The sequence below is a fragment of the Muntiacus reevesi genome, chromosome 2 (genome assembly GCF_963930625.1).
Source record: "Muntiacus reevesi chromosome 2, mMunRee1.1, whole genome shotgun sequence".
Taxonomy (NCBI): domain Eukaryota; kingdom Metazoa; phylum Chordata; class Mammalia; order Artiodactyla; family Cervidae; genus Muntiacus; species Muntiacus reevesi.
Window position 1 is genome coordinate 196,715,453 of NC_089250.1, and position 27,922 is coordinate 196,743,374.

At 41.5% G+C, this 27,922-nt stretch overlaps 1 protein-coding gene across 2 annotated transcripts; it reads left to right on the forward strand.

The window, feature by feature from the left end:
• Positions 1-862: 862 nt before the first annotated feature.
• Positions 863-27,922, forward strand: ACSM5 (acyl-CoA synthetase medium chain family member 5). 2 transcript variants are annotated; one of them, XM_065924443.1, is made up of 14 exons: positions 863-1,018; positions 3,668-3,883; positions 6,714-6,924; positions 9,806-10,013; positions 13,028-13,171; positions 14,648-14,801; positions 16,994-17,073; positions 18,449-18,572; positions 19,431-19,511; positions 19,650-19,751; positions 23,365-23,492; positions 23,578-23,677; positions 26,029-26,148; positions 26,552-27,922. In XM_065924443.1, the coding sequence occupies exons 1-14, from the start codon at positions 941-943 to the stop codon at positions 26,666-26,668; spliced, it is 1,863 nt and encodes a 620-aa protein (XP_065780515.1). In that variant the 5' UTR covers positions 863-940; the 3' UTR covers positions 26,669-27,922. The 2 variants fall into 2 exon arrangements, with proteins under 2 accessions (XP_065780515.1, XP_065780516.1); XM_065924444.1 differs by lacking the exon at positions 863-1,018 and adding an exon at positions 1,079-1,218.

The following is a 27,922-nucleotide window of genomic DNA, read 5'->3' on the forward strand; positions in this document are numbered from 1 at the left end:
TAATATTTAGAAGTTTTGCAACTCTGGTCGGTTGAAACTTGTGGGAATCGAAACTGGCCACAGTGGGAATTTTTAACTGCAGGTACTGGCAAACACTGTAAGTCACTTGTGCGGTTTTTGTTCTCAGAGAACCAGTTTACCAGCAGCCCCACCCCAAGCCAGAACTTCAATGCCACAAGAAGCCTACAGTGGCTGCAGCCCAATAAGCCCGGTGAGAACTGTTTTTGAGACTTTGCCTTTGACGCTGAGAGACACAAGGCAACAGAGGAGGTTTAGTTATTTTTAGTAGCTTTATTTAGGTATAATTCACACACCAAAAAATTCACTCATTTCAAGTGTACAATTATTTGTATTACAGTTAATTTCCTTTGGTAAGTTTATAGAGCCCATGGGGTCGCAAAGTCCATGGGGTCACAAAGAATCGGACACGACTGAGCGACAACTGAACTGAACTGAAGTTTATAGAGATGTGCAGTCATGGCCATGCTCCCAGTTTAGAATATTTCCAACAAAGAGATCCCTTGTGTCCTGTTGCTCTAGGCAATTGCCCATCTACTTCTTGTCTGTTTCCTGTCTCTGGAGGGTTTTGCACAGAAAAGGGACATGATTTGATTTATATTATTGTCACTATTGCCTCCTTTCTGCCAGAATATAATAAAGTTCCTGTTCCCTTTCTGGATTAGATGGTGACCTGAATTTTCAGGGAAAATATCCCTTAGTGGAGTCCAGGACCCTCCAGGCTCTGGGGTTGGAATTGCATCTCCCAGCTGTGAAAAAAGGTTGCAGGGCAACTCTCGCTGGCTCAAGTGTGCTGACCAGCTGACGCTATGTGTCCTCTGCTGGCTTCAGGCTCTGCCCTCTCTTGGCTGCATTTGGGGCCAAGGTTCCCACGGGAGGCTGAGTTAGCAGATTGCTTTTACCAGCGTTCCTGGGAGCCTGAATGTTTACAGGCACAAAGGCCTGCATTCCACTGAAGCAAAACCTGGAAGTCTTCGCATTTCCTGGGCTCAAGAACAAGGTACAGTGAAGGGAAATGCTCGGCAGGAGGTGTCAGCTGCCCCAAGCCTTTACTGATTAAGCCTAAAGGGGGTAGGGTTGGGAATGGGGCTTTGTACACTTAGGAAGGAAGCCTGAGGTTCTAAACATCTACTGTCAAGGGACCCCAGGAATCCAGGAGAGAAAGGCAGAGGAAAGGGCTTGGGGCAGAGTTCTGGAGAGGTAAGGAGTAAGGGAGGGAGGTGAAGGGAGTCCTGAAGCTGCAGCCACCACCCCCAGCCCGGCCCACAGAGGGGCTGGTGGCCACACAGGAGCTGAGGTCTAGCTTTCTGGGAGGTGAGACCTGGAAGTCACTTTTTCTCTCCAAGCCTTGCTTTCTTTATCTGTAAAATAGAGAACATAACACATTACACAGTTATGAGGATTTAAGGAAGTAACATTTATAAAGCCCTTTTCAAATGCTTGAGAATGACAGTTGTTATTGCTTTTCTTGCTTTCCTGGCACATTATTATTGTTGTCTTAGTCATTCTGGCTGCTATACAAAAATGCCACATACTAGGTGGTTTAAACAAGTTTGTCATAGTTCTAGAGGCTGGAAAGTGCCAGATCAAGGCGCCATGGGCAGATTGGTGTCTGGTGAGGGTCTGTTTCCTGGTTCATAGTTCTAGCCTCAGAAAGCAGAAGGAAGGTGGGAGTTCTCTGGGTTCTCTTTTATAAGGGTTCCACCCTCATGACTTAATCACCAATCAGCAGCCTCACCTCCTCACACCATTACATTGGAGGTTAGGAATAAATTACATATGGATTGAAGGAGAGCACAAACATTTAGTCTATGGCAGTTATTATTACTGCATTCTATTATTATTATTACTAAGAGGAACTTGGCAGAAAGGAAATGAATCCGGGGATATAGTCCTGTGGCCACTGCTTCACTTCTTAAATTTTAATGTGCTCAGCTGGCCTGGGGTTCATATTGAAATGCAGATTCTAATTCCACAGGTCTTGGGTGAGGTCTAAGGTTCTGCATTTGTAACCTATTCCCAAGTAATGCTGATGTCGCTGGTCCATAGACCACACTCTGAATATCCAGATACTAAAACTATTCTGGTCCAATACAGTAGAGACTAGCCCCGTGTAGCTTTTGGAGCATTTGAATGTGGCTGGTCTAGGCCGAAGTGTGCCTGTAAATGGAAAATGCACATTGGACTTCAAAGACTTAAGAACAACAGAACATAAAATATCTCTCTAATAATGTCTTCTGATATTGATTACATGTTTGAAATTATAGGATACAGCTAGTGTCAACTGAAAAATTAGTCACAACTTGAAAATAGAGAATTATTTTATTTGGTGGGGATGTTAAGGACTCCTAGCCCAGGAGGCAGCATCTCAGGAGCCCTGAGAAAATTGCTCTGAGGAGGCAGAAAAGGGAGTCAGGCGATATACAAGTTTGGAACAAAGGGGGCAGGCAGTATGAACATCAAAGATTATTAAGTATGGAAAACCAGATATTAAGGAATTTAGCTTCAATCTGTAAGAGGATGCTAGCCTCTGGGCTCACTGAATTCATTCCTTTCATATGTCCCTCTGGAGAAGGAAATGACAACCCACTCCAGTAATCTTGCCTGAAGAATTCCATGGACAGAGGAACCTGACAGGCTACAGTTCATACAGAGTCAGGCATGACTGAGCAACACTCACTCACTCATATGCCCCTCAGATATCTGGGGCCAAACCAGATAGTTTGGTTTCTTGATTGTTTACATCCTTAATTCTTTGTTCACCACAAAGCATGGCAGATGCAGTGAATGGTTGCTTCTTGCATTTCCCACCCCTCCCCCAGCTCTTCAGCAATCACCATAGGGAGCATCGCATCAGATGGATAGCAGGCGTTGCATTCCCTTTGGGGAGCCTGCATTCACATTTGGAGGCCCAAAATCACTGATGGCTGTGGCATTTCTTGCCCACTGATATGGCAGGAAGTATTCCATTCCACAAGGGCTTCCCTTGTGGCTCAGGCGGTCAAGAATCCACCTGCAATGCGGAAGACCTGGGTTCAATCCCTGGATTGGGAAGATCCCTTGGAAAAGGGAATGGCCACCCACTCCAGCATTCTGGCCTGGAGAATTCCATGAACTGTATAGTCCATGGGGTCGCAAAGAATCAGACACAACTGAGAGACTTACTTCACTTCATTCCATTCCATTCCACAATAGTAAAATAAAATGTATTCACCTGTTTCTTTTTCTTTTTTTTTTGAATGAAACTACCAGAGAATTGTGCATTATGCGAGAAGGTGTGGTTCATATCACATATCTTTTGGAAGGTGCTACCCTGGAGCTTTTTTCAGACTTGTCAGGCCAGTTCAGGATTTGCCAAAGGCTTTTTGAGGGATTCAGTTTGAAGGACTGAGCCTTGGGAGGTGGGCTGTGAGTTCCTGCCCTCCACAGAGATCCAACAGACTGTGAAAGGTGGAAGAAATGAACCTCAGGCCCAGGGAGGAGAAATGATCAAAATCACACCATGGAACTCAGATTAAAGCCCAAGACTCTGCTCTACAAGCCGATATGTGCTGTGGTCACCCTAGGGCTGACCACAGGTTTCTCTCCAACCTCAGTCTCCCTAAAGCCCAGAATTCGTGATGACATTCTCTCTTTTCTTTGATGACAGGCAGGAGGCAACATGAGGCTATGGCTAAGAGAACTGGTCCTCCATGCACTGAGAAACGCTCGGGGTATCTGTGGGTCTCATGGGCAGCCACCGCCTCTTCCTGTCCCGGAGAAGATTGTGGCCACATGGGACGCCATCAGCCTGGGCAGACAGCCAGTGCCCGAATATTTCAACTTTGCCCATGATGTGCTGGACGCGTGGAGTCAGCTGGAAAAGGTGAAGCTCACGGTGTCCTAGGGTCCAGCTTGGGCATCAGATTCTGCCTTTGCAAAACCCCAGTGAGACTCGAGGCTATAAGACACGTGTACATCGTGGCTTGAGAGTTTCGCAAGTCTTAAAATTTAAACTGTGAGCATTTAAGCCTTAAAAAAGCTATTATGACCAAGTCTTGGAGCCTTAGACACCCCTACCTAATCCCTAGTGTTCTCACATTCCTAAACCCAAATTACCCAGGGGGAGAGTTACGCCCCAATCAAATCAATGATTTGATTTTCTTTGAATCATTCTGAGCAAGTGAAGGAGAAAGTTTTGTAGTATTACTAATCTGTTTTTAGAATCTTCCTCACATTGGCTCCATCCCTTTTTAAATAAGGGGAGAGCTTGGCTCAGGCTCAAACTTTTCACAGATCATAGCAAATACATAGGATTGAATTCAGATGATCTTGATTTCCTCAGTGCATTTGCTTCCTTCTTTATCTTCCCTTCCTTGTCTGTCTGTTGTGCCTCTCTTTGCACTGTATGTTAAAGATAACTTTTGTTTATAGTAGAAGAATATAAACTTTATCTCAAATTTATTTATGTTAATTTTAAGAAGAGCTTGTTTAAAGAAAGAAGATGAGCTAAGTAATATTGTGAGTAGACGAAGTAATAGTCTACTGTTGGTGGATGTGGTTAAATGTATGGAGGTGGTATGAGAATGACTGAGATGTAAAAGTAAGTTTTGCTGTCAGATGTGCTTTATCTGCTTGAAACATGACCTTGAGCCAATCGCTAGGTTCCTTGTATCACAGTTACCTCATCTATAAAAATGGAGTCATACAGTATGCCAACTGGAGCTGTGAGAATTAAATGAGAGGTAAGAGACTGGGGACAGGGTGCTCCTTTACTATGTACAAAGTGTAAGATTTTTTAAGAAAACAAAACCACATTAAGCTTATTCAGTGCTTCCCTGAAATGACCTTCCTGCCAGGCTCTGTAGTCCCCTGAATTTCATAAGCCCACAGGCTATGTGGGCCTGAAGTGGCCCCAGCTCCTTGCCTGTAGAGTGGGGATGACAGCAGCTCCCTCCTGCCTTGCAGAAGGCAATGGCAACCCACTCCAGTATTCTTGCTTGGAAAATCCCATGGACAGAGGAACCTAGCAGGCTATAGTCCATGGGGTCACAAAGAATTAGATGGGACTAAAGCGACTTAGCATGCATGCACACAAGCTCATTCTTAGAAGACTTCTCCTCATGAAAAAAATCAAACAAAGAGGGTTAAGTCAGCAAAAATGTTGGAATAAGGACTGTTTGAAATTTTATTCTCCATAAAAGCAAAACAAAAAACTTAGTCATAATCAACTTTTCAGAACTCTAGAAACTAACTAAAGATTAGAGTAATCCAGGGAACGTATACTAAAGACACTCTGGTTAACATCTGTGGTATCTCAATGAGAATGCCCCAGAGATATTATCTCATTATGCAAAAATTACATATCCTTCGTGACTATTTTGAAAATGTTAAAACACATCTGATGAAATTTAACTTTCAGCAGCCAGGAACTACCAGAAAATAATTATGTATTATGTTATGCATACTTTTAAAAGCTTACCTGAAGTCTCTTCTATAAAGGAATAGTATGAATAAGTTGATCTGTATGTTTTAAAAAGTGAATTGTATTAAGGCAGAAATTATGAAGTTGCAAAAAAATGACAATATATACCAAATTGATTTACATACTCAAAGTAAGCTTTATCAAAATTCCAGTAGACTTCTTTGCAAAAATATACAATCTTGTCCAAACAGTCATGTGGAAATGCAAGGGACCCATAATAACCAAAACAATCTTGAAAAAGAAGCACAACCTGGTGGACACACACTTTCTTATTTCAATACCTACTACAAAGTTACAGTAATCAAGACTGTGTGGGAAAAAAAGAAGAAGACAATTTGGTACTGGCATAAGAATAGGCATAGATGAATGGGATAAACCTAAGAATCAGAAATATACCCATAAATCTATGGTCAATTAGTTTTCAACATAGGTGCCAAGAAAATTAAATGAGGAAAGAATTGCAACCACTAATCTATTCATCAGCTGATGAATGGATAAACAAAATATGGTCTATCCATGCAATAGAATACTATTCAGTCATTAAAAGGAACGTAACAGCAATACATGCTACAACATGGATAAACCTTGAAAACATGCTAAGTGAAAGAAACCAGACACAAAAGACCACATATTGCATAATTTCATTCATGTCAAATAATCAGAATAGACAAATCCATACAGAAAATAGATTAGTGGTTGCCAGGGGCTGGGTAAGGAAAGAATAGGGTGTGACTACTAATGTGTAAAACATTTTTTTAGGATAATGAAAATTTTCTGGAGTTAGATAGTAGTGATGGTTACATAACTTTGTGACTATACCAAAAACCCTTGAATTGTGTGCTTCAAAATGGTAAATTTTATGGTAGGAGAATTGCATCTCAATTTTTAAAAAAAGGGAGGACACAGAATAGTGTGAATCTTAGGCTATCTTTTGTGTTAAAAAGATGGGATGGAAAAAAAGATATACTTATGTTTGCCTAAAGATGCACTGGAAGGATTTTCAAGAAACTAATAATATTGGTTGCTCATTGAGACAGGTGAAGTGGGGAGCAGGATAGGCACAGTGTGGAAGAAGCCTTCTCAATGCATGTCTTTTCATATCATTTTGATTTTTTAACCCTGTGACTTTAATAGCTATTGTAAAAAAAAAAAGTTAAAAAAAAAGAAGAGCAAGCAAACAAAAATCCTCACCCATGTCTTCTATTTCTTTTTTGCCTATGCAATTCTCTAGGCTGGCCACCGGCCCCCAATTCCTGCCTTCTGGTGGGTTGATGGTACAGGAGCAGAGGTCAAGTGGAGCTTTGAAGAGCTGGGGGAGCAGTCCAGGAAGGCGGCTAATGTGCTGGAGGGCGCCTGTGGCCTGCAGCCTGGAGACAGAATGATGCTGGTGCTCCCACGGCTCCCGGAGTGGTGGCTGGTCAGCGTGGCTTGTATGCGGACAGGTCAGTGAGCCGGGCTGAGACTCCCAGTTGGGGCTGACACAACCTGCCCGAGTTTGGGCAGCATCCACAAGGTCTGGGAGATGGAGCAAGGTGAACCTCATGTGGAGTTTTGTTTACTTTCCAATCACAGCATGATTGTGTGCAGGGGCCAGAGAGCACTGTAATTGATCAAAGCCGGTCAGTGTGTGTTTTGTCTAATGTTTCCACTTTCGTCTCAGGTTCAAAGGATTTGTTAACAAGGTAAGCCACTCGTTAGTGCAAATAGAGAATATAGATATGTATTAGAGAATTATCTAGCTTACTTTCAACATACCAACATTAAAAGAAAAGAGAAATAGAAAGAGCAGAGACTACATCACCAAATTGGGTTTTGACCAACATCCAGACTTAAACAGCACTGGGAAGCCCCATGTCACAGCACATTTGGAGTCCCAATTGGGAAAGGGTCCCAGGGAGTGTCGATTCCATGGGTGAGACTTCAAAGATTGCAGTTCATAATCCCGGGACTACAAAAACCGATCTCATCATCAGTCTGTGACCAAATCGCAAGCCTGGTTTCATGTTAATGCTGTTTGTTTTGTCTTGTAAAACTTAGAATGTTGCTAAGCCTGGGGCTTGGTTGGCCAGGCCCCCTCCAGGGTCTCAACAATCTCAAGATTTCTCCCCCGTCTTATCTTTGGTGCTGCAAGACTTGCATTCACAACAGGCAGTCACTCCCAGTCTGGGCAGTGTCCCTGAAGGTTAGAGGCAAGGTCGGAGGACTGCTCTGCTTTGTCTCTGAAGCCTAAACAAGACTATTCATTTAATTTCCCTAACAATGTAAGGCAGCAGGGAGTGCTGAGGACTGTGGTGAACTAGAGCTCACATGCCTCACCCATCAAGGGATGACTGCTGTCTTGAACATATTGATCTTCAGATGGTTCCTTCCGCAAAGGAGGGGAGGCCAAAGGATATAGCCTCAGTGCCCCCAAGAGCCTCTGCTGGCTCTGTCCTTTGCACATGTTGAAAGGGATGGAGTTTTTAGGCTGATTTTTCAAAAGCAAGACATCGACTTTTGGTGGAGTGCTAGTTTCTCCATCCCCTAGGAACTTTCTACCACTTAGAACGTCGTCCATTCCCTTCCAGTCGTATCTGTAGAAGAATCCACCTGAAATCTGTTGTCACAAATGTTTGCAAATCAGTACAAACTCATATCAGAAAATTAACCTTTCTGTATGATCAAGCTTAATCCAACCATTTTGTGAATAGGTTGTTCTCCCCAAAATTTTATTTTTACCTATTTTTGGACAACAAATAAAAGTGAGCACCATTACAGTGTATCCAGCTCTGAAGAAAAGAAACAGGCACACAGGTTTGGGGACTTCTCCATATTCTGCCATGAATACAAAATCCATTTAAATGAGGACTGAGGTAAGGGAGATCCTGAGGATCTGCTCTGCTCCAAGCACTGTGTTAGGCACCTTGCATGATCAAAACTTCTCTTTGCAGTATTATTATCATTTTTTTCTGGGATTATAACTGAAAAATGTCTCCAGTTTCCCCAATTATACACATACCCCATTTCTTTGCTGTCCAAGTAGCTCAAGACCATGTTCTCCATCATCACATCAAGTCTAGCATCCTGTTCATTCCCAAGGCGACACAACCTGAATGACCTCACATTCTCACATCCACATGTTCTCCTGATAAGCACTTGTCACTTTTCTTCCAGTCTTTGGTGTTCACCTCATTTCTCTTGCCGACAGCTCTGGCTGTCCACCATCTCTGGGCCACCAAAGCTCCGGATAGAACAGACTTGTATTAGAAACAGCTAAAACAGAGAGGTGGAGTGAAGAACCAAACTGCTCAGCTCCCAAGGTGTTCATGCTGGGCTTTAAATCCTATAAAGTTTGGGAGATGGGAGAGAAGGGAAATGAGGGTTTTGCTTGGACTCCACCCTATTTGGGATTGGCCCTTTCCTCTGTCTTCTGTCCTCATTCACTGGGTGGCTGATTATTTTAGGATGTCTTTCTTCTCCCCTGTGAAATGAGAATGTTGGACTCAGTGGAGTGTGGAGTGCTTACAGCCTGCATTCTGAGATGTTCAAGTGGTTTTTCAAGTGTCTGATTAAAATTTGCCCCTGCTTTCTGCTTCCTTATCACTTCCCCTTGAGAGTAGATGAACTCAACTACTATAGAGTGGTTTTGTTTGAAGTAATATGGGGCCATGGAGCCCCCACTGCTATACCCTTGCCCCTGCCCCAAGTGACCCACACCCAACGCTAAGATTCACTATAGCCTTTTGTTTGAAAGGCCTGAAAAACCATTGAACTAGGTAATCTCTGCGTGTGTGCTTGCAAAGTCACTTCAGTCGTGTCCAACACTTTGAGACCCTATAGACTGTAGCCTGCCAGGCTCCTCTTTCCATGGGATTCTCCAGGCAAGTATAATGGAGTGGATTGCCATTTCTTTCTCCAGGTAATTTCTAGGACAATGTAATATAGTATTCAAGATCATGGAGTCTTAAGGTTACCACTGCCTGGGTTCACAGTCACAGCTCTACAACCTTTTAGCTGTATGATCCTGGGATAGTTAATTTATTTAAGGCAGAAAGGTCTAGGTCTTAGTGTTTTGAATCTGCCAAATGGGTTTAATGATAACATCTACTTTCCAGGGTTGTAAGAATTAAATGAAATAATGCATGCAAAGTTCTTAGCATGTGTAAACGTTCTGTAAATATTCTCTGAATTTCAATATTTTATCATTAATAGTGCCTTTTCCAGTTCAGGCATTTTAAGTATCTCTGGCCCTTTCCTGCCTCTATCTGGGAATATCTGGTCTGGACCTGTTCACAGGGGTCTTCCCTGTCACCCAGTCAACATCCCCTCTCTGTGTGGTATCAGGGGCCATCATGATTCCTGGCATCTCTCAGCTGACAGAAAAAGACCTCAAATTTCGGCTGCAGGCATCCAGAGCCAAGGCCATTATCACCAGTGACTCCTTGGCTCCACGGGTGGATGCCATTAGCTCCAACTGCCCTTCCCTTCAGACCAAGCTGCTTGTGTCAGACAGCTATCGGCCAGGCTGGATAAACTTCAGGGAACTCCTCCGGTAAGTTGGAACTCTCCAGAGGCGAGCTTAAAAATGAGGCCAAGGCATTTCCCCCTGCGTAAAAAGAATGGATTTCTAATTGCACATGGAGAGAGTGAATCAGAAAGGCGAATCACTTTGGAAGCCAGACAGCCCTGAGACCTAATCTTCCTGGGGACTACCTGAAGTTCCTTCAGTGGTATTCACTTAGTCAGTACTAGAATTGTCCCTAGATTTTTTTGTGCATTTGTCTCTATGATGTGGTAATAACTATAGATTATCAGATGGAGTAAATGAGATGATTTACATGATGTGCTTAGTACATTGTAGGTGGCCAATTAATAATCTAACTTCTTCCATATATTGAGTGCTTAATGTATTCCGAACTGTGGTGTTGGAGAAGACTCTTGAGGGTCCCGTGGACTGCAGGGAGATCCAACCAGTCCATCCTAAAGGAAATCAGTTCTGAATATTCATTGGAAGGACTGATGTTGAAGCTGAAACTCCAATACTTTAGCCACCTGATGCAAAGAACTGGCTCATTAGAAAAGACCCTGATGCTGGGAAAGATGGACGGCAGGAGGAGAAGGGGATGACAGAGGATGAGATGGTTGGATGGCATCACTGACTCAATGGACCTGAGTTTGAGTAAACTCTGGGAGCTGGTGATGGACAGGGAGGCCTGGCATGCTGCAGTCCATGGGGTCACAAAGAATCAGACACAACTGAGCAACTGAACTGAACTGAACTGCATGTATTCCAGGTGTTGTGCTGGGTTAGCATTCACCTGCATTCAATCTTGCAACAAAAATTTAGCTAACATCTGTTTTGTGACAAGCATGGTATTTGATACTCAGACAATAATGAATCAGCATTGTCTTATTTAATCCTTGAAAAACCCTATAAAGTGCACTTTACCCTAATTTTCCAGATGATGAAACTGAGACCTGGAAAGATAAAGTGACGTGTTTGAGATGATGCTAAGTAATGACGTCAAGGTTGGGACCGAACCAAAGCCATTTGCCTTTCAGTAAGGACTCGTGGAATTCAAACTGGGCATTTGAGATTTTGTCTTGACTGGAGGCCAGAACTAAAATGGGTCCCTCACACGGGCCTGCACTGTTAAGTCACAAATGCTTGTCTTCATAGATCAGAGGCATCAGATTCACCTGCTATTTTACTTTCTCTTTTTTTTACTAATCTCAGCATTTTTCTCTTGTTCCTAGCTTAAAAGAAATGTTTGTGTCACTTGCATTTAATTGTATTATAATTTTTAGGACTATAAGACTCACAAGCACAGGTTATAAATAATGTGTCCTGTATTTTACAAAATATTATATTTCCAACATATGGCCTTGTCTGTACTTTCCTTATATTCCTTATATAATTATATTTATATTTATATTATATATAAATATATATATTTATTATATATATAATGTATATAATATATAATAGATATTATGCATATATAATATATAATATATAATATAATATATATATAATATATATAATATAATATAAAATATAATATAATATATTATATATATAATATAATAATATATACAATAATATAAATTATTATATATAACTATAATTATATTCCTTATATTTCTTTATATAATTATAAGCAACTGAAACTTGAACAGAAAATAATCAATATATGTAAGAAATACAGTTAAATACAAAGATATATTTAAAATTATGAGGACATGGTAAATGCTTTTTTGAATGTCCTTTCCTACAATAGAATATAAACTTTCTACCATAAAATTATGGGAAATTATTTATTTATTTGAGTGTGTGCTTAGTCACTTCCATTGTGTCTGACTCTTTGTGACCCTATGGACTGTAGCCCAGGAGGCTCTTCTGTCCATGTGATTCTCCAGGCAAGAATACTAGAGTGGGTTGCCATGCCCTCTTCCAGGGGATCTTCCTAACCCAGGAATCGAACTCTCATCTCTCATGTCTCTTGCATTGGCAGGCAGGTTCTTTACCACTAGCACCACCTGGGAAGCCCCATTTTATTTATTTATTTTGGGGTGAGGTTTGAAATACAGATTTTAAGGTCCCACATCTGACCTACTTGCTGCTGCTGCTAAGTCGCTTCGGTCGTGTCCGACCCTGTGTGACCCCATAGACGGCAGCCCACCAGGCTCCGCCATCCCTGGGATTCTCCAGGCAAGAACACTGGAGGGGGTTGCCATTTCCTTCTCCAATGCATGAAAGTGAAAAGTGAAAGTGAAGTCGCTCAGTCGTGTCCGACTATTAGCGACCCCATGGACTGCAGCCTACCAGGCTCCTCTGTCCATGGGATTTTCCAGGCAAGAGTACTGGAGTGGGGTGCCATTGCCTTCTCCGCTGACCTACTTAACCAGACATATATGAACAAGGGCCCAAATCCTTATATTCAGTGATCTGCCCACGTGATTTTGATGAGCGTCAGGCTGGTCTGAATCAGCAGGCTCTCAATTTTGGCTATCATTAGAATTACATAAGGAACTTAGAAAAAAAAAAAAATGGTGCCCAGGCCCACCAACAAAGATTCTGATTCCATTTTCTTCAGCTTGGAGCCCACGGAATAGTATTTATTTCAAAAAACCTATCAGGTGATCTTAAGATGCAGCCAAGATTGAGAAATAGTGAGTTAGAACATTCTCCAGATCACAAAACTTTTAGGAAATACCCACATCTCAAAAATCCAAATTTAGGGAACACTTAAGAAAACAACTCTGAATTACCAAGAACTGAGGTAGAACTCATAAATGCTGGTTCCACCAGAAGGTCTCATGTCTTGATAAAAGCACAGGTTTTTTTGAGTGAGTCATTTAATTATTCTGAGGCTCAGTTTCCTAATGTGCAAATGGTTATAACCCCATGAGGTGATTGTAGGGGTCAGAGATACTTAAGCTGGAGCTTCCAGCAGGTACCTTACACATGGTATTTATCACATGTAGCTTGTTTTGTTGTTATAGATATTACTGTGACTGTTGGCACTCCTAGCAGTACCCCTGTAATGTTTTTATATTTTACAGGGAGGCATCCACAGAACACAACTGTGCAAGGACCAGGAGTCAAGACCCAGTCGCTGTCTACTTCACAAGTGGCACGACTGGGGCCCCCAAGATGGTTGAGCACACCCAGGCCAGCTACGGACTGGGTTTTGTGGCGAGTGGGAGGTACCAGGGGTTAGCTTGTCTGGTGGGTCCAAGAAGAGAAAAGTAGGTAGGTGAGCTGGAGGAGTGTGGGTGAGGGGGAAAGTGGCAGGAGTCGAAGTTAGGAGCTAACAAGGGGGCAAATCAGGTAAAATCAGAAGGCTTTAGGCTTTACTTTGAGTGAGGTGAGAAGCAACTGGAGGTGTTTTTGGTTTTGTTTTTGTTTTTAAGTTTGGTAACTACATGTGCCATTAAATTTACCATTTTAAACATTTTAAGTATACAGTTCAGTGTCACTAAATAAATTCACATTTTTGTGCAATCATCCCCACCATTCAACTGCAAAATTTTTTCATCTTGCAAATCTGAAACCCTGTGCTCGTTGTACAAAATCTCCCTAATCCCTCCTACCCCCAGCTCTGAAACAACCATTCTACTTTCTGTCTTAATGAATTTGACTACTCTGGGAACCTCATAAAAATAGAAAAATACAATATTTTTCCTTTTATGTCTTACTTATTTTACTAAGCATAATGCCTTCAAGGTTCTTTCATGTTGTAGCCTATGTAAGAATCTTCTCCTTTTTTTGAAAGAAATTTCCTTCTTCTTCTTTGAACTGAATAATGTTCCATTGTGTCTATACTAATACTGCTTATTCATTGCTTATCCACTGATGGACACTTGGACTGCTCCCACCTTTTACCTGCTGTCAATAGTGCTGCTGTGAACATGGGTGGACAAATATCTGTTCAGTTCTTCTGGATATATAATCAGAAGTAGGATTGCTGGATAATATGGTGATCCTATGTAATTTTTTGAGGAACACTGGAGTATTCTGAGCAGAGGAGTGACAAGATATGATTCGCTTTTTTTTTTTAAAGGATAACTCAGAATATTGGGTTAAGAATAAACTATAGGAGGCAAAGGTGAAGCAGAGGGCCACTTAAGAGGCCAGTGCATTGAGAGGCAAAGGTAGAGGCTTGCCTGGGGAAATAGCAGCGGAAGGAGCGAGAGGAAGTGTGATCCTGAAAGTATTTTGAATGCAGACCTAATAAGATTTGATGAGAGGTGAGAGACAAACCTCAAGGATGATGCCAAGTTTGTGCTTATACTTACTAAACTATAAGCCCCTCCAAGCAAGACTAATCATTCATTTCTCTATCTCTAATGGTAAGGGCAAGGTAAATACTGAACAAATATTGACTGAATAAATAAAGTGCCCTTCCACATTATACTGAGATTACTTGTTCCCTTAAGTATCACTCTAGACTTTGAAGTCTTTGGAAGCAGCACATTTGTCTTTTTGATTCTGGCCTAGGAGATAAGAATATAGACGATGCTCAATAAATGCTTTGGAGGCAGTTTGGCTCTTTGGTTCTTATACAGATATGACAAGTGTAAGTGAGTGAGTAAGGCTCCAAAGAGGAGAATAGACTGATGTAATTCTTTTTAAAGGTAGAAACACTGCTGAGGGTTCTGATTTTCTCCCATTTCTGGCAGGAGGTGGGTGGCCTTGACCAAATCAGACATCTTCTGGAACACAACCGACACTGGCTGGGTGAAGGCAGCCTGGACTCTCTTCTCTGCCTGGCCTAATGGATCGTGCATTTTTGTGCACGAGTTGCCCCGGGTTGATGCCAAATTTATCCTAAATGTAAGAGACAAAAACACCTCTTCTGTGTCGGGTATAAATTAGATGAGTGGGATATAGGTTTTGAGTTTGCAGGATAAAAAGCATGAATCACTGACTATAAAGTTTCTTTGATGTTGATATTAACCCAAAAGTCTCCCAGGACCTTCCATAATCTGGTTCATGCCCTCCTGGTTGTCTTGAATTATTGTCCATCCTCTAGCTATATTCCTAGACATAAGACCACTTAATATCTCCAAACCTTTGCATGTGTTCTATTTGTTTTTTTGTGGGGTGCCTTTTCTGGTACTACTTTCTTCCTTGTGCTCTTGTCAAAACCAGAGTTATTTCTCAACACCTTGGGGGAAAATTATAACCTCCTCCTCAACATTTTGTGCTGCTGGCCATGGTGCACAGCATGGATAGTTCACCCAACCCTAGACTCTCCAGCCCATCCTTCCAGGATTTTCTCATAATCCATGTCCCCAGTGAAGATATAGGGCATCTTTCTTCTGCCCTCCACATCCTAACCACAATTTTTTAAAATGTCAGAGGAACCATCTGCCCGTGTTCTTTGCATTGAGGCAAGCTGTATAACATGGTGGCTAATAGAACAGGCTGGGCCATTAGTCAAACCTGGCCTTTGAGCCTGCATCTTCCATTTGCTCGCTGTGTTTTCTTGGGAAAGTCGTGTAATCTCCTTGAGCCTCATGTTTCTCATTGGCAGGGAAGAAAGGGATAATAAGGTTCTAGAGAACTGTTATGAGAATTAAATAATATTAGACATATGGCCCGGCACGTAGTAGGTTCTTAACACATATTAATTATTTTATCATCATTATCAAACTCACCATCATTATTACTCGTCCAGGGCTTGATAGACCAATGTGTGCCTTCTCCCTCTACTTCCCCCAACTCTGAAGTAGTGTGTTAGTCATCTACTGCCATGTAGTAAATCACTCCAAAATATATTAATTAAAAAGGGGTTTCCCTGGTGGTTCAGTGGTAAAGAAGCCACCTTCCAATGCAGGAGACACAGGTTCAATCCCTGAGTTGGGAAGATCACCTGGAGAAGGAAATGGTAACCCACTCCAGTATTCTTGCCTCAAAAGAGTCAGACATGACTTAGTAACTAAAACAACATAGAAATTTAAAGCATAATTATTTATTATCTCACAGTTTCTGATGATCAGGAATCTGGGATCAGCTTCCAGGTGGATCTGGATCTGGGTTTCTCAAAGGGTTGCAGTCAAGATGTCAGAAAGCTATACTCATGTCGATAGTGGCATTATTCATAATTGTCAAAAGGTGGAAGCAATCCAAGTTCTATCAACCCAGATAAAATGTGACACATACTTGCAATGGATTATTATTCTGCCTTTAAAAAGAAGGAAATTCTGCTACACACTACATCATCTTGAAAACATTATGTTAAGTGAAATAATATATAGGACAGAAGGACAGATAATATATAAATACCTACGGTAATCAAATTCATGGAAACAAAGTAGATGGTCAGAGGATGGGGGGAGGGAAAATAAGGAGTTATCATGTAACAGATGGAGAGTTTTAGTTTGGGAATATTACAAAAGGTTCTAGAGGTGAATGGTGGTGATGATTGCAAAAGAGCATGAATTTACTTAATACTGTTGGACTGTACTTAAAAATAGTTAAAATGGTAACTTTTCTGTTATGTTTATCACAATAATAAGAAAAAAGATGTCAGCCAGGGCCGCAGCTATCTTGGGATTTGACTGGGATTGGAGATTATGTTTTAAACTGCACTTATGTAGGTTTTAGAAAATTTCAATTCCTCACCGGTTCTTAGACAGAAGCTTCAGTTGCTCACTACATGAACTTGTCCATTGGACGACTGGAGTGTATTCACAACACAGCAGCTTGTTTTTCCCAGAGTGAGTGAGCCAAGAGACAGAGAGCCAGTGACAGTGCCCAAGGGGAAGCTGTAGTCCAAATGCCACATCTATGTTATGCTATTCATCACATAGACCAAATTTGGTACACTGTGGGAGGGGACCGAGTTTGAATACTGGTAGGTGGAAATCATTCCAGGCCATCTTGGAGGCTGGGTACCACATGGCATTTTCAACTTTTCTCCTCTGGTAATGGGAATATAAAGACCTGATTCACCCACTCCCCCTCCGTGAAATCCCACCCGCATAACTCTAAGAAGCTCTCCACACTTTGTTTTTGTTTAGACTCTGTCCAGGTTCCCGATCACCACCCTCTGTTGTGTCCCCACCATCTTCCGTCTCCTTGTGCAGGAGGATCTAACCAGGTATGGCTCATCGTCTTGGTGCTTTTAGATACCCAAGTATCTAAATATATAGCACAGGAATCCCTTATAACACGTGTCCCCTCTTATCCCAATTTTCTTTCTCTCAGTGTCTCTCTCTTTCTCTCTCTCACACACACATGTATACACATACTCACAAGCATATATACCCATATCCTTTGTAGACACCTCTTAGGAATGAACTTCTGGCCCCCAAGAATTTGCAACCAAATGGAACTGAACTGAGTAGAACTTAACAGTCTGAAATTTCCGTGCTTACACCCATATACCCATAGGCCATTCCCTCAGCAATGAGATTAGAAAAATTGATGGATAATTGTTAATCATCTGTGGAATAGGTTTGTGGCCAGAGCCTTAGGTCTGCTGGGACTAACAAATCCACCACAATGGAAGCTCTATCCCTAGTCCCATACTAACTCCAGCCAACCATTCTCAAGTGAATGCCACTGGACACCCAACAGAAGGTGACAAGATACTGCAGATGGCTCCCATCTTGGGTGAATCCAAAGCAACATTTTCTGGTAGGGCAATTTTCAGTGCTGGGGTGGGTAGAGAGAGGCCCATGCCCACTGGTAACCTACTGACCCTCATCTCTGTCTCCCTTTTCTATTCTCTCCCAAATAATGGGAGTTGCCCCAACCACCCTTATCTTCCCTAATCCCATATATCTGGTCATAAAGTGCCTAAGAGAATGAGTTCTTCCATGATTCTCAAGGTTAATTCTCCTATGATGTAAGAATTCTTCATATCCATTGACCTATTGTGAATATTTACACAGCATGATTTGATCAAAAGCAGACTTAGAATGATTTGTTCAAGCAGAAAATGATTGAAAGATACTTGGTAATATTAGGTAATAGCCAAACCAATTTAATTCAAAGGGGGAAATGATCACAAATTTATTTACAGTCTCTTATCTTTCACATTTTGAATAATTTGTTGAATACTTTTGCAACATATTTAATATCTGTCAGAATTTTGGGTTTTCTAAAGGGCTACTTTTCTATCTTCTTAGTTGTTAATTGATTTCTCCTTTTCACAGGTGGTTGTCCTAACTAACTTATTATCAATCAGTTTGTTTGCAACTAAATCATTTTGACCAATTCATGTGGAATTCACCAGTGTTATGCCAAAGCCTACTGTATGAGGTTCTGATTTTATTTCAAACTCAGATAAGATTTAAAAAAAAATTCTCTGTCCATGCCTGCAAGGTCAGGGCACTTGGGGCAGATTTATAATCTTTATAAGTATGGGAGCCTATGCTTTAGTGCCTCGAGGTATCTGCCAACAGTGCTAGAGTATGACATTGGGCATGGGGATTCTGACATATGTGGCCTTGTTTTTTTGGCTGAGAAAGGTACCAGTTTCAGAGCTTGAGACACTGTGTGACCGGAGGGGAGGCTCTGACTCCTGATGTGAGGGAAAAGTGGAAGAGCCAGACGGGCCTGGAGCTGCACGAAGGCTATGGCCAGTCTGAAACCGTGAGTACTGCCAGGCCAGTCCCTGGCAAGGCCACTTCCATCTGAGCCCTCAGCCAGTCCATAGGGAGAGCTGATCTGCAGAGCATCCTGCGTTTCTGGCTGTCGTCTCTGTGACACCTTCAGGGACTGCCCTGTCCACAAGGAGGAGAAGTGAATTTGCTTAGTTGTGTCCGATTCTTTGCAACCCCACGGACTGTGGCCCACCAGGCTCCTCCGTCCATGGGATCTTCCAGGCAAGAGTACTGGAGTGGGTTGCCATTTCCTGTTCCAGGGGATCTTCCCCACCCAGGGATCGAACCCAGGTCTCCCACATTGCAGGCAGCCGCTTTCCATCTGAGCCACCAGGGAAATCCATTCCCCATTCACAAGGAGAAGCTAGTGACAAAACACTAGCTTTTGTTAGAAACACAATCGGCCTTTCTTCTCCTTTGTTTTAAACGTAATTTAATTTCACAATGACAACATAGCCAGCAAACCAACGCTTGTGGCTGAGGTGTTTGTCTCCACCAGGACAGCCCTGTCTGTCTCTGGTCAGAGCCCAATCTTAAACAGCATTCTCTACAGCCACCTGGGCACAGACTTGGGGATCAATTGAGTCTTTTAGCTTCGTGACAGCTTAAGTTCTTTATGTGTGAGTGTCCGATTGAGTGTTCCATAAGTGTTTGTTCTCTGTGGAAAGAACTGAAGGAAGAAACGAAGGAAAGGGAGGGAAGGAAGAAAGGAAAGATGAAAGAAAGGCGAGAGGAAGAAGAAGAAAGAAGGAGACAGAGTTTGAAGGCAGAGTGAAAGGAAAGGCATGGGCCAGGAAGGAGACCAAGGAGATAAGCCTCCTTCTTATTGGTTCTGGTTTCTCTTCAGGTTCTAATCTGTGCCAATCCAAAAGGGATGAAAATCAAGTCAGGATCCATGGGGAAAGCGTCCCCACCATATGATGTGCAGGTAGGCAGCCTCTCCCAACTGTTATTAAGGCTTGAAGAAGAGAGCAAACACACATATCTGGATTAGCGATAGCGGACAGCCGGCAGGCTGGCCTGGCTGTACAGACATCAAGACACCATCCTGTGATCTCTCTGCCAGGTTGTAGATGAGGAGGGAAACATCCTACCTCCCGGAGAAGAAGGGAATGTTGCTATCCGTGTCAGACCCACCAGGCCCTTCTGTTTCTTCACGTGCTATTTGGTAAGTAACAGGGAATGGCCATTTTCACAGCAATCGCACTGTGCCAAGCATGGTGCTCTATGCTTTATAAGTATTTATTTGTTTAACTTTTGCAATAACTGCATAAGTTAGCACTAATATTGATAAGATGTTATTATCAATAAGGAGGCTGCTATAGAAAGATGAAGTGACTTATCCAATATTGATCACTTAGTATTAATAGGTACAGGACATGGGATTTAAATGTGGTGTGTCTAAGGGCACATTCCATCATTTTAACGATGAGATAAGGGCAACTCAATCATTTTAATAATGATAAAATCAAGGTTCAGAGAAGGGAAGGGACTTATCAAAGGTCAAATTAAAATTTTTGCGAAGAGCCAAGTTTTCAGGGCTCTTTGCCTTGAATCTTGTGTGGATAAGGTTTGCTGTCAGGGTTTGTGTCCTGGGTTTCCAGTCCAAGTTTCTGTGATAATCCAGTAATTAGTTCTCCCTTATACCCACCTTGGGTGGTGTTTATGACAGATTCTGTTTTCTCCAAACTCTTTTCTACAAAACTCTGCTGACCTGGTTCTCAATCCTGGATGCTAATTAGTAGCAACTTGGAAGCTTCACACATTACTGATACTCAAGTTCCAAGTCAGTGAGAGGCAACTTTCACTGACTTGGGCATCAGCTCCCCAGGTGATCCATATGTGTGGCCCAACTTTATAGGAACTCCATCTGCTGTGTATACAGCCATCAGTCAGCAACAATATTGGAAGAAGCAGATGAAAAACAGTCCATTTGTTTTTGAAATGCTGCACATGTATTTTGTGACTTTTCTGTGATTACAAGCGGAAAAGCTTTCATGACATTCCATTTAAAGTCATAGAAAGCTACCTACAAAACAACAACAATAATAAGATAGTAATTCCATCAAGCAGAGATGATGTGAAAATTTAAATGCATTTCCTTCTAATCACTTTTGTAAACAAAAGTAAATCCTTGACTTTCCTGAAGAATTTATTCCTATATTCACTGAGTACCTACTTCATGCCACTAAGTATACAGCACAGGAAAGATAAGACCCTTGTCCTCATAGGGCTTCCATACAGGACCTTTGTGAGTCTGTGATCATGCCATTGAAAGCCAATGTAACGTTTTTTCCTAACAAGAACATTTCCTTTCTTCAGCCTTTTCATTTCATCCTAGCACTAGCTGTTAGTTTTGTTTCTGGGTGATTTTTAGCAAAGAAAATTCTTCAAGCATTTAATCTCTTCATTAATAGAGGTTGTCAGGCCAGAGTTGCTCTGTGAATGCTGAGTTGTCAGTAGGACTGACCAGGTAAGCTCATCCCCCTACATTGGTGTGTATATTCCAAATAGCTGAGATTGTGCTTGTCAATTAAACTCATGTGCCTACGTCAATTTTATGCCCAGTGTAAGGAATTTACTTATCTTCCTAAGGAAACAAACTGTCAAATGCCAGATGTTCATTAAAATGTTGTTTATAACAGACAAAAAATTGTGGATGTACTATCTGAATTTCTAACAGTGGGAAATTAGTTACATAAATTATATTACAGCACTGCATATTTAAAAAAAAGAAGAAGAGAGAGAAAGATAGAAAAAGAAGAAAAAGGAAAGGGAAAGAACTAAAAAGAAAATTAATCCAATTTCTATTAACATGAAATTGTTTAAATAAATAATATTGCAGTCACACAGGGGAATATTATGCAACTATCTTATATTTCATTAGACTTTTTATTATTCTGAGGAGATGTTCATGATATATTGTTAACTAAAGTAAAATTGGATTTTAGAAATACATAGAACAGAATATTTTGCATTCACACAAATGTGTATATGCCTAGAATCACAGATAAGCCATGAAAAAGTCCATATACAAGATAAAACTTTTAGCCTTAGCTATCTGAATAGTGAGACTGATCTTTGGTCATCCTTAATCTTTAATTTGTACTTATTGTATAAGAAATATGATTATATAATACAGAAATGGTAAATTTTTTAAATGAAAGGGTCCTCAAGTATAGTTTCACATTTAATTGGCACCATACCATACCACAGCTTTGTACTATATACTTTTTAACATTACGCCATGAGTCTTTTTTGTGGCACTCAGTATTTTGGGAAAAATTCATTTTTTATGACCACTTAGAGTTCCCCCACTTTGGCAGTAATACGGTTATTAAGCTTTGTGTAGAACATTCCCTCCTGAGGGCCTTGGTCTGCTGGCAGCACATTGAGTTCATCCCTGTGCCCAGCCTGACAACAAGCATCATTACCCTGAGAAAGTTAGAGGCTCATTCACAAAAACATTATCATAAGTCTCAGTATCTAATAGAACAAGTTTCTCGTTACTTAACTTCTTTAGAAATGTTTTACCTACTTACTCTTATTTCTCTTCTCTTTCATAATCAGTTTAGAATCAACTTGTCAGGTTCTCTGGAAACTGTTAGCATTTTAGTTGAAGTTGCATTGTTCATAGATCAATGTGTGGATAATTAACATATTTGTGATATTAAGTGTATCTTTCCAGTTATGCATATCTTCTTTGATGTTCTAGAGAGTTTTATGTTTTCTGTATATGCTTCTTACAGATTTTGTGTTAGATTTATTTTTAGGTATTGTTAGCTTAGCCTTTTCTTTATTTTTCAGAATGCATTTTTAAAATTAAAGTATAATTTACATACAATGAAATGGCCCTGTGTAGCATGTACAGATCAATGACTTTTGACATGTGTATTCACCTGTGTAACCACCATGGCAATTAAGATATAGAGCATTTTTTATTTCCCCCAAAGTTCTGTTGTGCCCTTTTGCAGTCAACTCCCAGACTCCAGGCAATTGCTAAATTGCTTGTCATCATTGAAGAATAATTTTCCCCTTTATTAAAAAAAAAGAACTTTATATAAATAGAATCAAAGTATTAACTTGTTTGTGTCTGCTTTCTTTTTTTCAGCACACATTTTTGAGATTCATCTGCATGTGCCAATAGCTTGTTCCTTTTTCCTACTGAGCAGTAGCTTTTATTTTAAAGCTTTGAGAATCAGAATTTGATGTTTTATTTCTTTCCTCTACCCTTGCTTTTGCCAACCATCCCCTTTCTATTTTCAGTGATTGCTGAGCACAAAGAGTATCAGTGTGCTCTTTTATCCTGAAAAAACAGCTCAAACCGGGGCTTTGAAACAACCTAGAGGAGTGGGATGGGGAGGGAGGTGGGAGGGAGACTCAAGAGGGAGGAGACATATGTATACCTATGGCTGATTCATGTCAATGTTTGACAGAAGTTAACACAATTCTGTAAAGCAGTTGTCCTTCAATTAAAAAATAAATCAATTAAAAAAAAAAGACAGAGCTAACAGCCCTGTGCCCACCCCCCTGCCCACAAGTATGCTGCCTAGACACTTCTAAGGATGGTAGTGAGTGTCTGTCCTTAATCATTTTCTGGCAGCTTCCTTTCAGTTAAAAAAGGGAAAACTCACAGATTCACAGCTCCCTGTCCACTGGGGACTTCTGGCCACTGGATTTCCTGTTGAGGGGTCCTCAGACATCTGCAAGGGACTGCTCAGCCCATATGTACTGAGTGACTGTGTCCAGATGGCCCTTAAAGGGCTCACTGTGTCTTTCAGGACAACCCTGAGAAGACAGCAGCATCAGAACGAGGGGACTTTTACATCACCGGGGACCGAGCCCACATGGACAAGGATGGCTACTTTTGGTTCATGGGAAGAAATGATGACGTGATCAATTCCTCAAGGTCAAGTTGTCTACACTTTCCTTCTTCCTTTGAAGTTTCATAGGAGAGAGGAGGACCCTTGAAAGAGTTTGTTTTTCTCTTCCAGCTACCGGATCGGGCCTGTTGAGGTGGAGAGTGCACTTGCTGAGCACCCAGCTGTCCTGGAGTCTGCTGTGGTCAGCAGCCCAGACCCCATCAGAGGGGAGGTAACTAGTCCAACCAAGAGCATTACCTCCTGGTTCTGTACTTACTAGCACCCAGCAGAGTAACCTGGAAGGCCCAGGTTCTCCCATATCTCACTCCATCCAGGTACCGCAAAGCCTGAAATGCCACCATCAGGCAAATACACATGTCTTTTGGTTAAGCATTGCCTTCATGTCTTTAAGGATACAAATACTCTCCAGAGGACACCGTGGGAAGATATAAACACTTTGGTGTCAACTGGACATGGAACTGGATCCAAAAGGGGCTATTAGATGGAGATGTTGGTGGCAGGTGCAGACTTTGTCATTCATCCTGTCCAATAAAAGATCCTTTTCCATTTGCAGATGAGAGTATAGTGAGCACACTAAACATGGTCACTGTTGGCTGTGACCTGGTAGGGATAGCCAACTTGAGGGATGACATAATAAATATCCCAAGTGATCTTGATATGTCAGATGTGCTCAGTCACTCAGTTATGTCCTACTCTTTGCAGCCCCATAGATTGTAGCCTGACAGATTCCTCTGCCCATGGAATCTTCCAGGCAAGAATACTGGAGTGGGGCAGCCTTTCCTACTTCAAGAGATCTTCCCAACCCAGGGACCAAACCTGCATCTCTTGTGTCTCCTGCATTGGCAAGCAGATTCTTTACCACCAGTACCATCTGGGAAGTCCATGATGTATCAGAAAGATGAGCCAATTTTAGTAAGCTGGCCTTTCTCAGGAAATATGCAAATACCTTCCAATGGATCCCAGAAGAAGGGACAGTATGAGAGAAATAAACTCATAGGCAGAACTATGAACTTTTCAGTGGCTGTAAATCCAACATAATCCTAAAGTATAATGTAGTTACTTTATAAAAGTTAGTACAAGATCAAACTGCACCCTCAGAAGCCTCAGGAGAGAGGAGTGATTTGCAAAGTCCGGACCCTGGACTGCTCACAGCTGCATCTTCTGGGAGTTTTGTTTAAAATACAGATTTCTAGACTTAAAGTGAGACTTGTTGAATTGAAGTGATTGGGGTTGCAGCCTTAAGGAATCTTCATTTTTGACCAGAAACCCCTAGCCAAGTGATTCTGATACCCACTAAAATTTGAGACCACTAATATACAGTGAAGGAGATGAGAGTCCCATCTTTGAGGCACAGAAATTGTACCTGGAAAAGTATGCCTAGTCCTGCATGCCCCAAATTAACTGAAGCTGTGACAAATGCCTGTGTGTTCAAAGGTAAGTCAAACATAGTGCTCAGAATAGAACCTGGCACATAGAAACTGTTTGATAAATGCTGGATAGTTTTAAGAGTAAGAGAAGGCCCTTCCTAAAAGCCAGATCTATCTGCACCTAAAATGGTATGAGATGCCCACCACTGGAATGTATGTAAAGACAATGAACCACTGCTTAGAGTATTGTTGGCAGAGTTGTATGCTGGCCTTTTGAACTCTTCCATGAACTCTTCCATGGTTTCCATCAGAAACCATGTTCTGTTGTGCCTGAGTTTTGGACTGTTTCTTGTCCTTAGCAAGAGGCAACCTGCAAGAAAGATATGGGCAGAGAGAGCTAAGGTACAGAATGTACAGGATGTTTCAGGATGCCTGAAACTGCTGTGCAGAAAAATGCTTGCTGATTGCAAATACCCATACATACAGTCTCAGAAAGACCCATCACCCCTTTAAATGGTATAAATTTCCCCCCAGTCCTGCCTTTCCAACCCTATTCCTAGCTGCCTTCGTAGATAGGAAAATCTGTAAGCAATGAACCCTAAAAGACTTCCCTGGTGGCTCAGATGGTAAAAAAAAAAAAAAAAAAAAAAAAAATCTACTTGCAATGCAAGAGACCTGGGTTTGATCCCTGAGTTGGAAAGATTCCTTGAAAAGGGAATGACTATCCACTCCAGTATCCTTGCCTGGAAAATTCCATGGACAGAGGAGCCTGGTGGAGTACAGTCCATGGAGTCACAAAGAGTCAGCCACAGCTGAGTAATTAAGCAGGCTCAGGCACACTAGGAACCAGAAGAAGGCTGTGAATGTCCTCTCTCCAAAGTATTGGCATCTTAAGAGAAGCATGCTGGCTTCTAACAGTGCCATTTCATGTATGGGGAAGAGTTTAGTAAATAGGATTCTAAATCACTCCATAAAAGCCATAATTCCCAATAATTACTCCCAATGACTGATCCTGAAAAGGCAGATAACAGAAAAAAATTGGTGTCCAATTTGCTAGCCAAGTCCAAGGCACTGGTAAGTTTCATGTTGAGCTGGTAAATGTAAGCACTTATTCACAAGGCAAGGTTAAAAAGAGTTGTTATATGGGGACTGATTCTTTGTTTTTTCCTTTGTTTGGTTTTGGTTTTCTCAACAGGTGGTAAAGGCATTTATAGTTCTTTCTCCAGCCTATTCCTCGCATGACCCGGAGAAACTAACCCAAGAACTCCAGGAGCATGTGAAAAGGGTGACTGCCCCATACAAGTACCCCAGGAAGGTAAACATCTGGAAGTCCTAGGACTTGAAAAGCTGGGAAATCACATGGGTATGTGCTCCCTGCACTCCTACTCAGGGCCAGGCACTAGGAGTGTGAAGACTGTAACTCTGGCTGTTGCTTCATCCATGTCTCCCTGTTTCTTCACTGGGACTTCCTTAGAGCACGCTGTGTGCCCACCCTAAGAATTGGCATAAACAAGATTCAGTGGGTGGTACTGAAATGCATCTAGAAAGTGCATGTATTCCAGGCCAGCTGTTTTTATTGTTGCCATTTGGGGAAAACCAGGAATCATGGATGCTTTCCAATGACTTGTCAGAGGGTAATGATTCTTTCAGGACAGAAGACTTGCTGTGAAATGATCATTGTAAAGAGTTTTCTTGTTTTTTGTTTTTATGGTCCCTAGATGGCCTTTGTTTCAGAACTTCCAAAGACGGTTTCTGGAAAGATTCAAAGGAGTAAATTGAGAAGTCAAGAGTGGGGAAATGAGAAGCAACCCCAGAAAGGTCCCATAAGTCTCTGAAACTTCTAAGAGGAACTGGTGGGATCACTGGTTAATCCCCACTTGGAGCATCATCCTTTCAAACCTACTGAAATCGAAGGCTTGCAGTCTCCAAATGGGCATCTTTAGAATCACTGGATGACCCTGGAAGAAAGCAGAAAGCATCATTAACCACCAGTCCAGAGCCACTGCCCAGTCTAGCAACTGTTCGGTGGCTTGACTTCCTCATCTGTCTGGAGGTATCCTCAGTAGCTGCCCACTGGTCTTACTTCTTAATAAGCTTTTAGCTAGCCCTCCAAAGGACAGGTCACCAGAGTGTTGAGGGCACTTGTGATCTTACTGCCAGGGGCAGTATAACCACTTGACCCTTTTGATAAAGCTATTTGGTAATCATATCCAGGGCCAAAAAAATTAGTCATACTCTTTAGTTCAGAAACTCCATCTTTGGAAATCACTACAAAACAAAATATTCAAGAGATAGTTACTATAGAATTGTTTAAAACAGTGACAAATTGGGGGGGAAAATTAATGCCTAAGTAATAGGGCAATGATTAACTAAATTGTGGTAGATTAACCCAATAACACGTTTTGTAGCTGGCCATTAAAAATGTGTGTTGGGGAAAATGGGCTAAACTCATTTTGTCTGAATAAAAATAATATATGTATAGTGGGGAACCACAACTATTTATATGACAAAGGAAAATCTACAGAAGAAAAAAGACTGGAGGGAGATACACTAAATGTTAATAGCAATTTTCTTGAGTATTGAAAGTAATGGGTGATAGATTTTTCCTTTCCCCACATTTCTCTATTTTCCAAGTTTTTCAGTGAGTATATTTAACTCTTTCAATGAAAAAAAAATATTTTAGAGAAATGATCACTGAATATCGCACTCTGCCCCATATCTTGTTTTTTCTCCATATACAAACACATCAACTCCAAATGCTAGCATGTTGTCTCACCCAGGAAAAGTACAGAGACCTGAAGTCATGCCTCAGAAACCCAGAAATGGAAAGGGTTGCTCTGAGCAGCTGAAACCAACCATGCAGGGAAGAAGCAGGTGGAAACTGACCCTAGAGCTGTTATTGGACTCAGCACTTTCATTCACTCATTGATCAATGTTTATTGAGTGCCTACTCAGTCCTGAACTGGGGACACACAAGGATAAGCAAAGCCAACTGGTCGTTATCTGTATTAGTCTGCTTGGGCTTTTATAACAAAGTACCGTGAGCTGGGCAACTTTAATAAAAGAGATGTATTCCCTCCGTTCTTCAT

Excerpts from the sequence above, each read along its gene's own strand:
- ACSM5 (XM_065924443.1), top strand. The coding sequence starts at position 941 with ATGTTTACAGGCACAAAGGCCTGCATTCCACTGAAGCAAAACCTGGAA. Across the intron at positions 13,172-14,647 it reads GGTTTTGTGGCGAGTGGGAG|GAGGTGGGTGGCCTTGACCA; the intron begins GTACCAGGGGTT and ends CATTTCTGGCAG. Across the intron at positions 18,573-19,430 it reads GCTATGGCCAGTCTGAAACC|GTTCTAATCTGTGCCAATCC; the intron begins GTGAGTACTGCC and ends GTTTCTCTTCAG.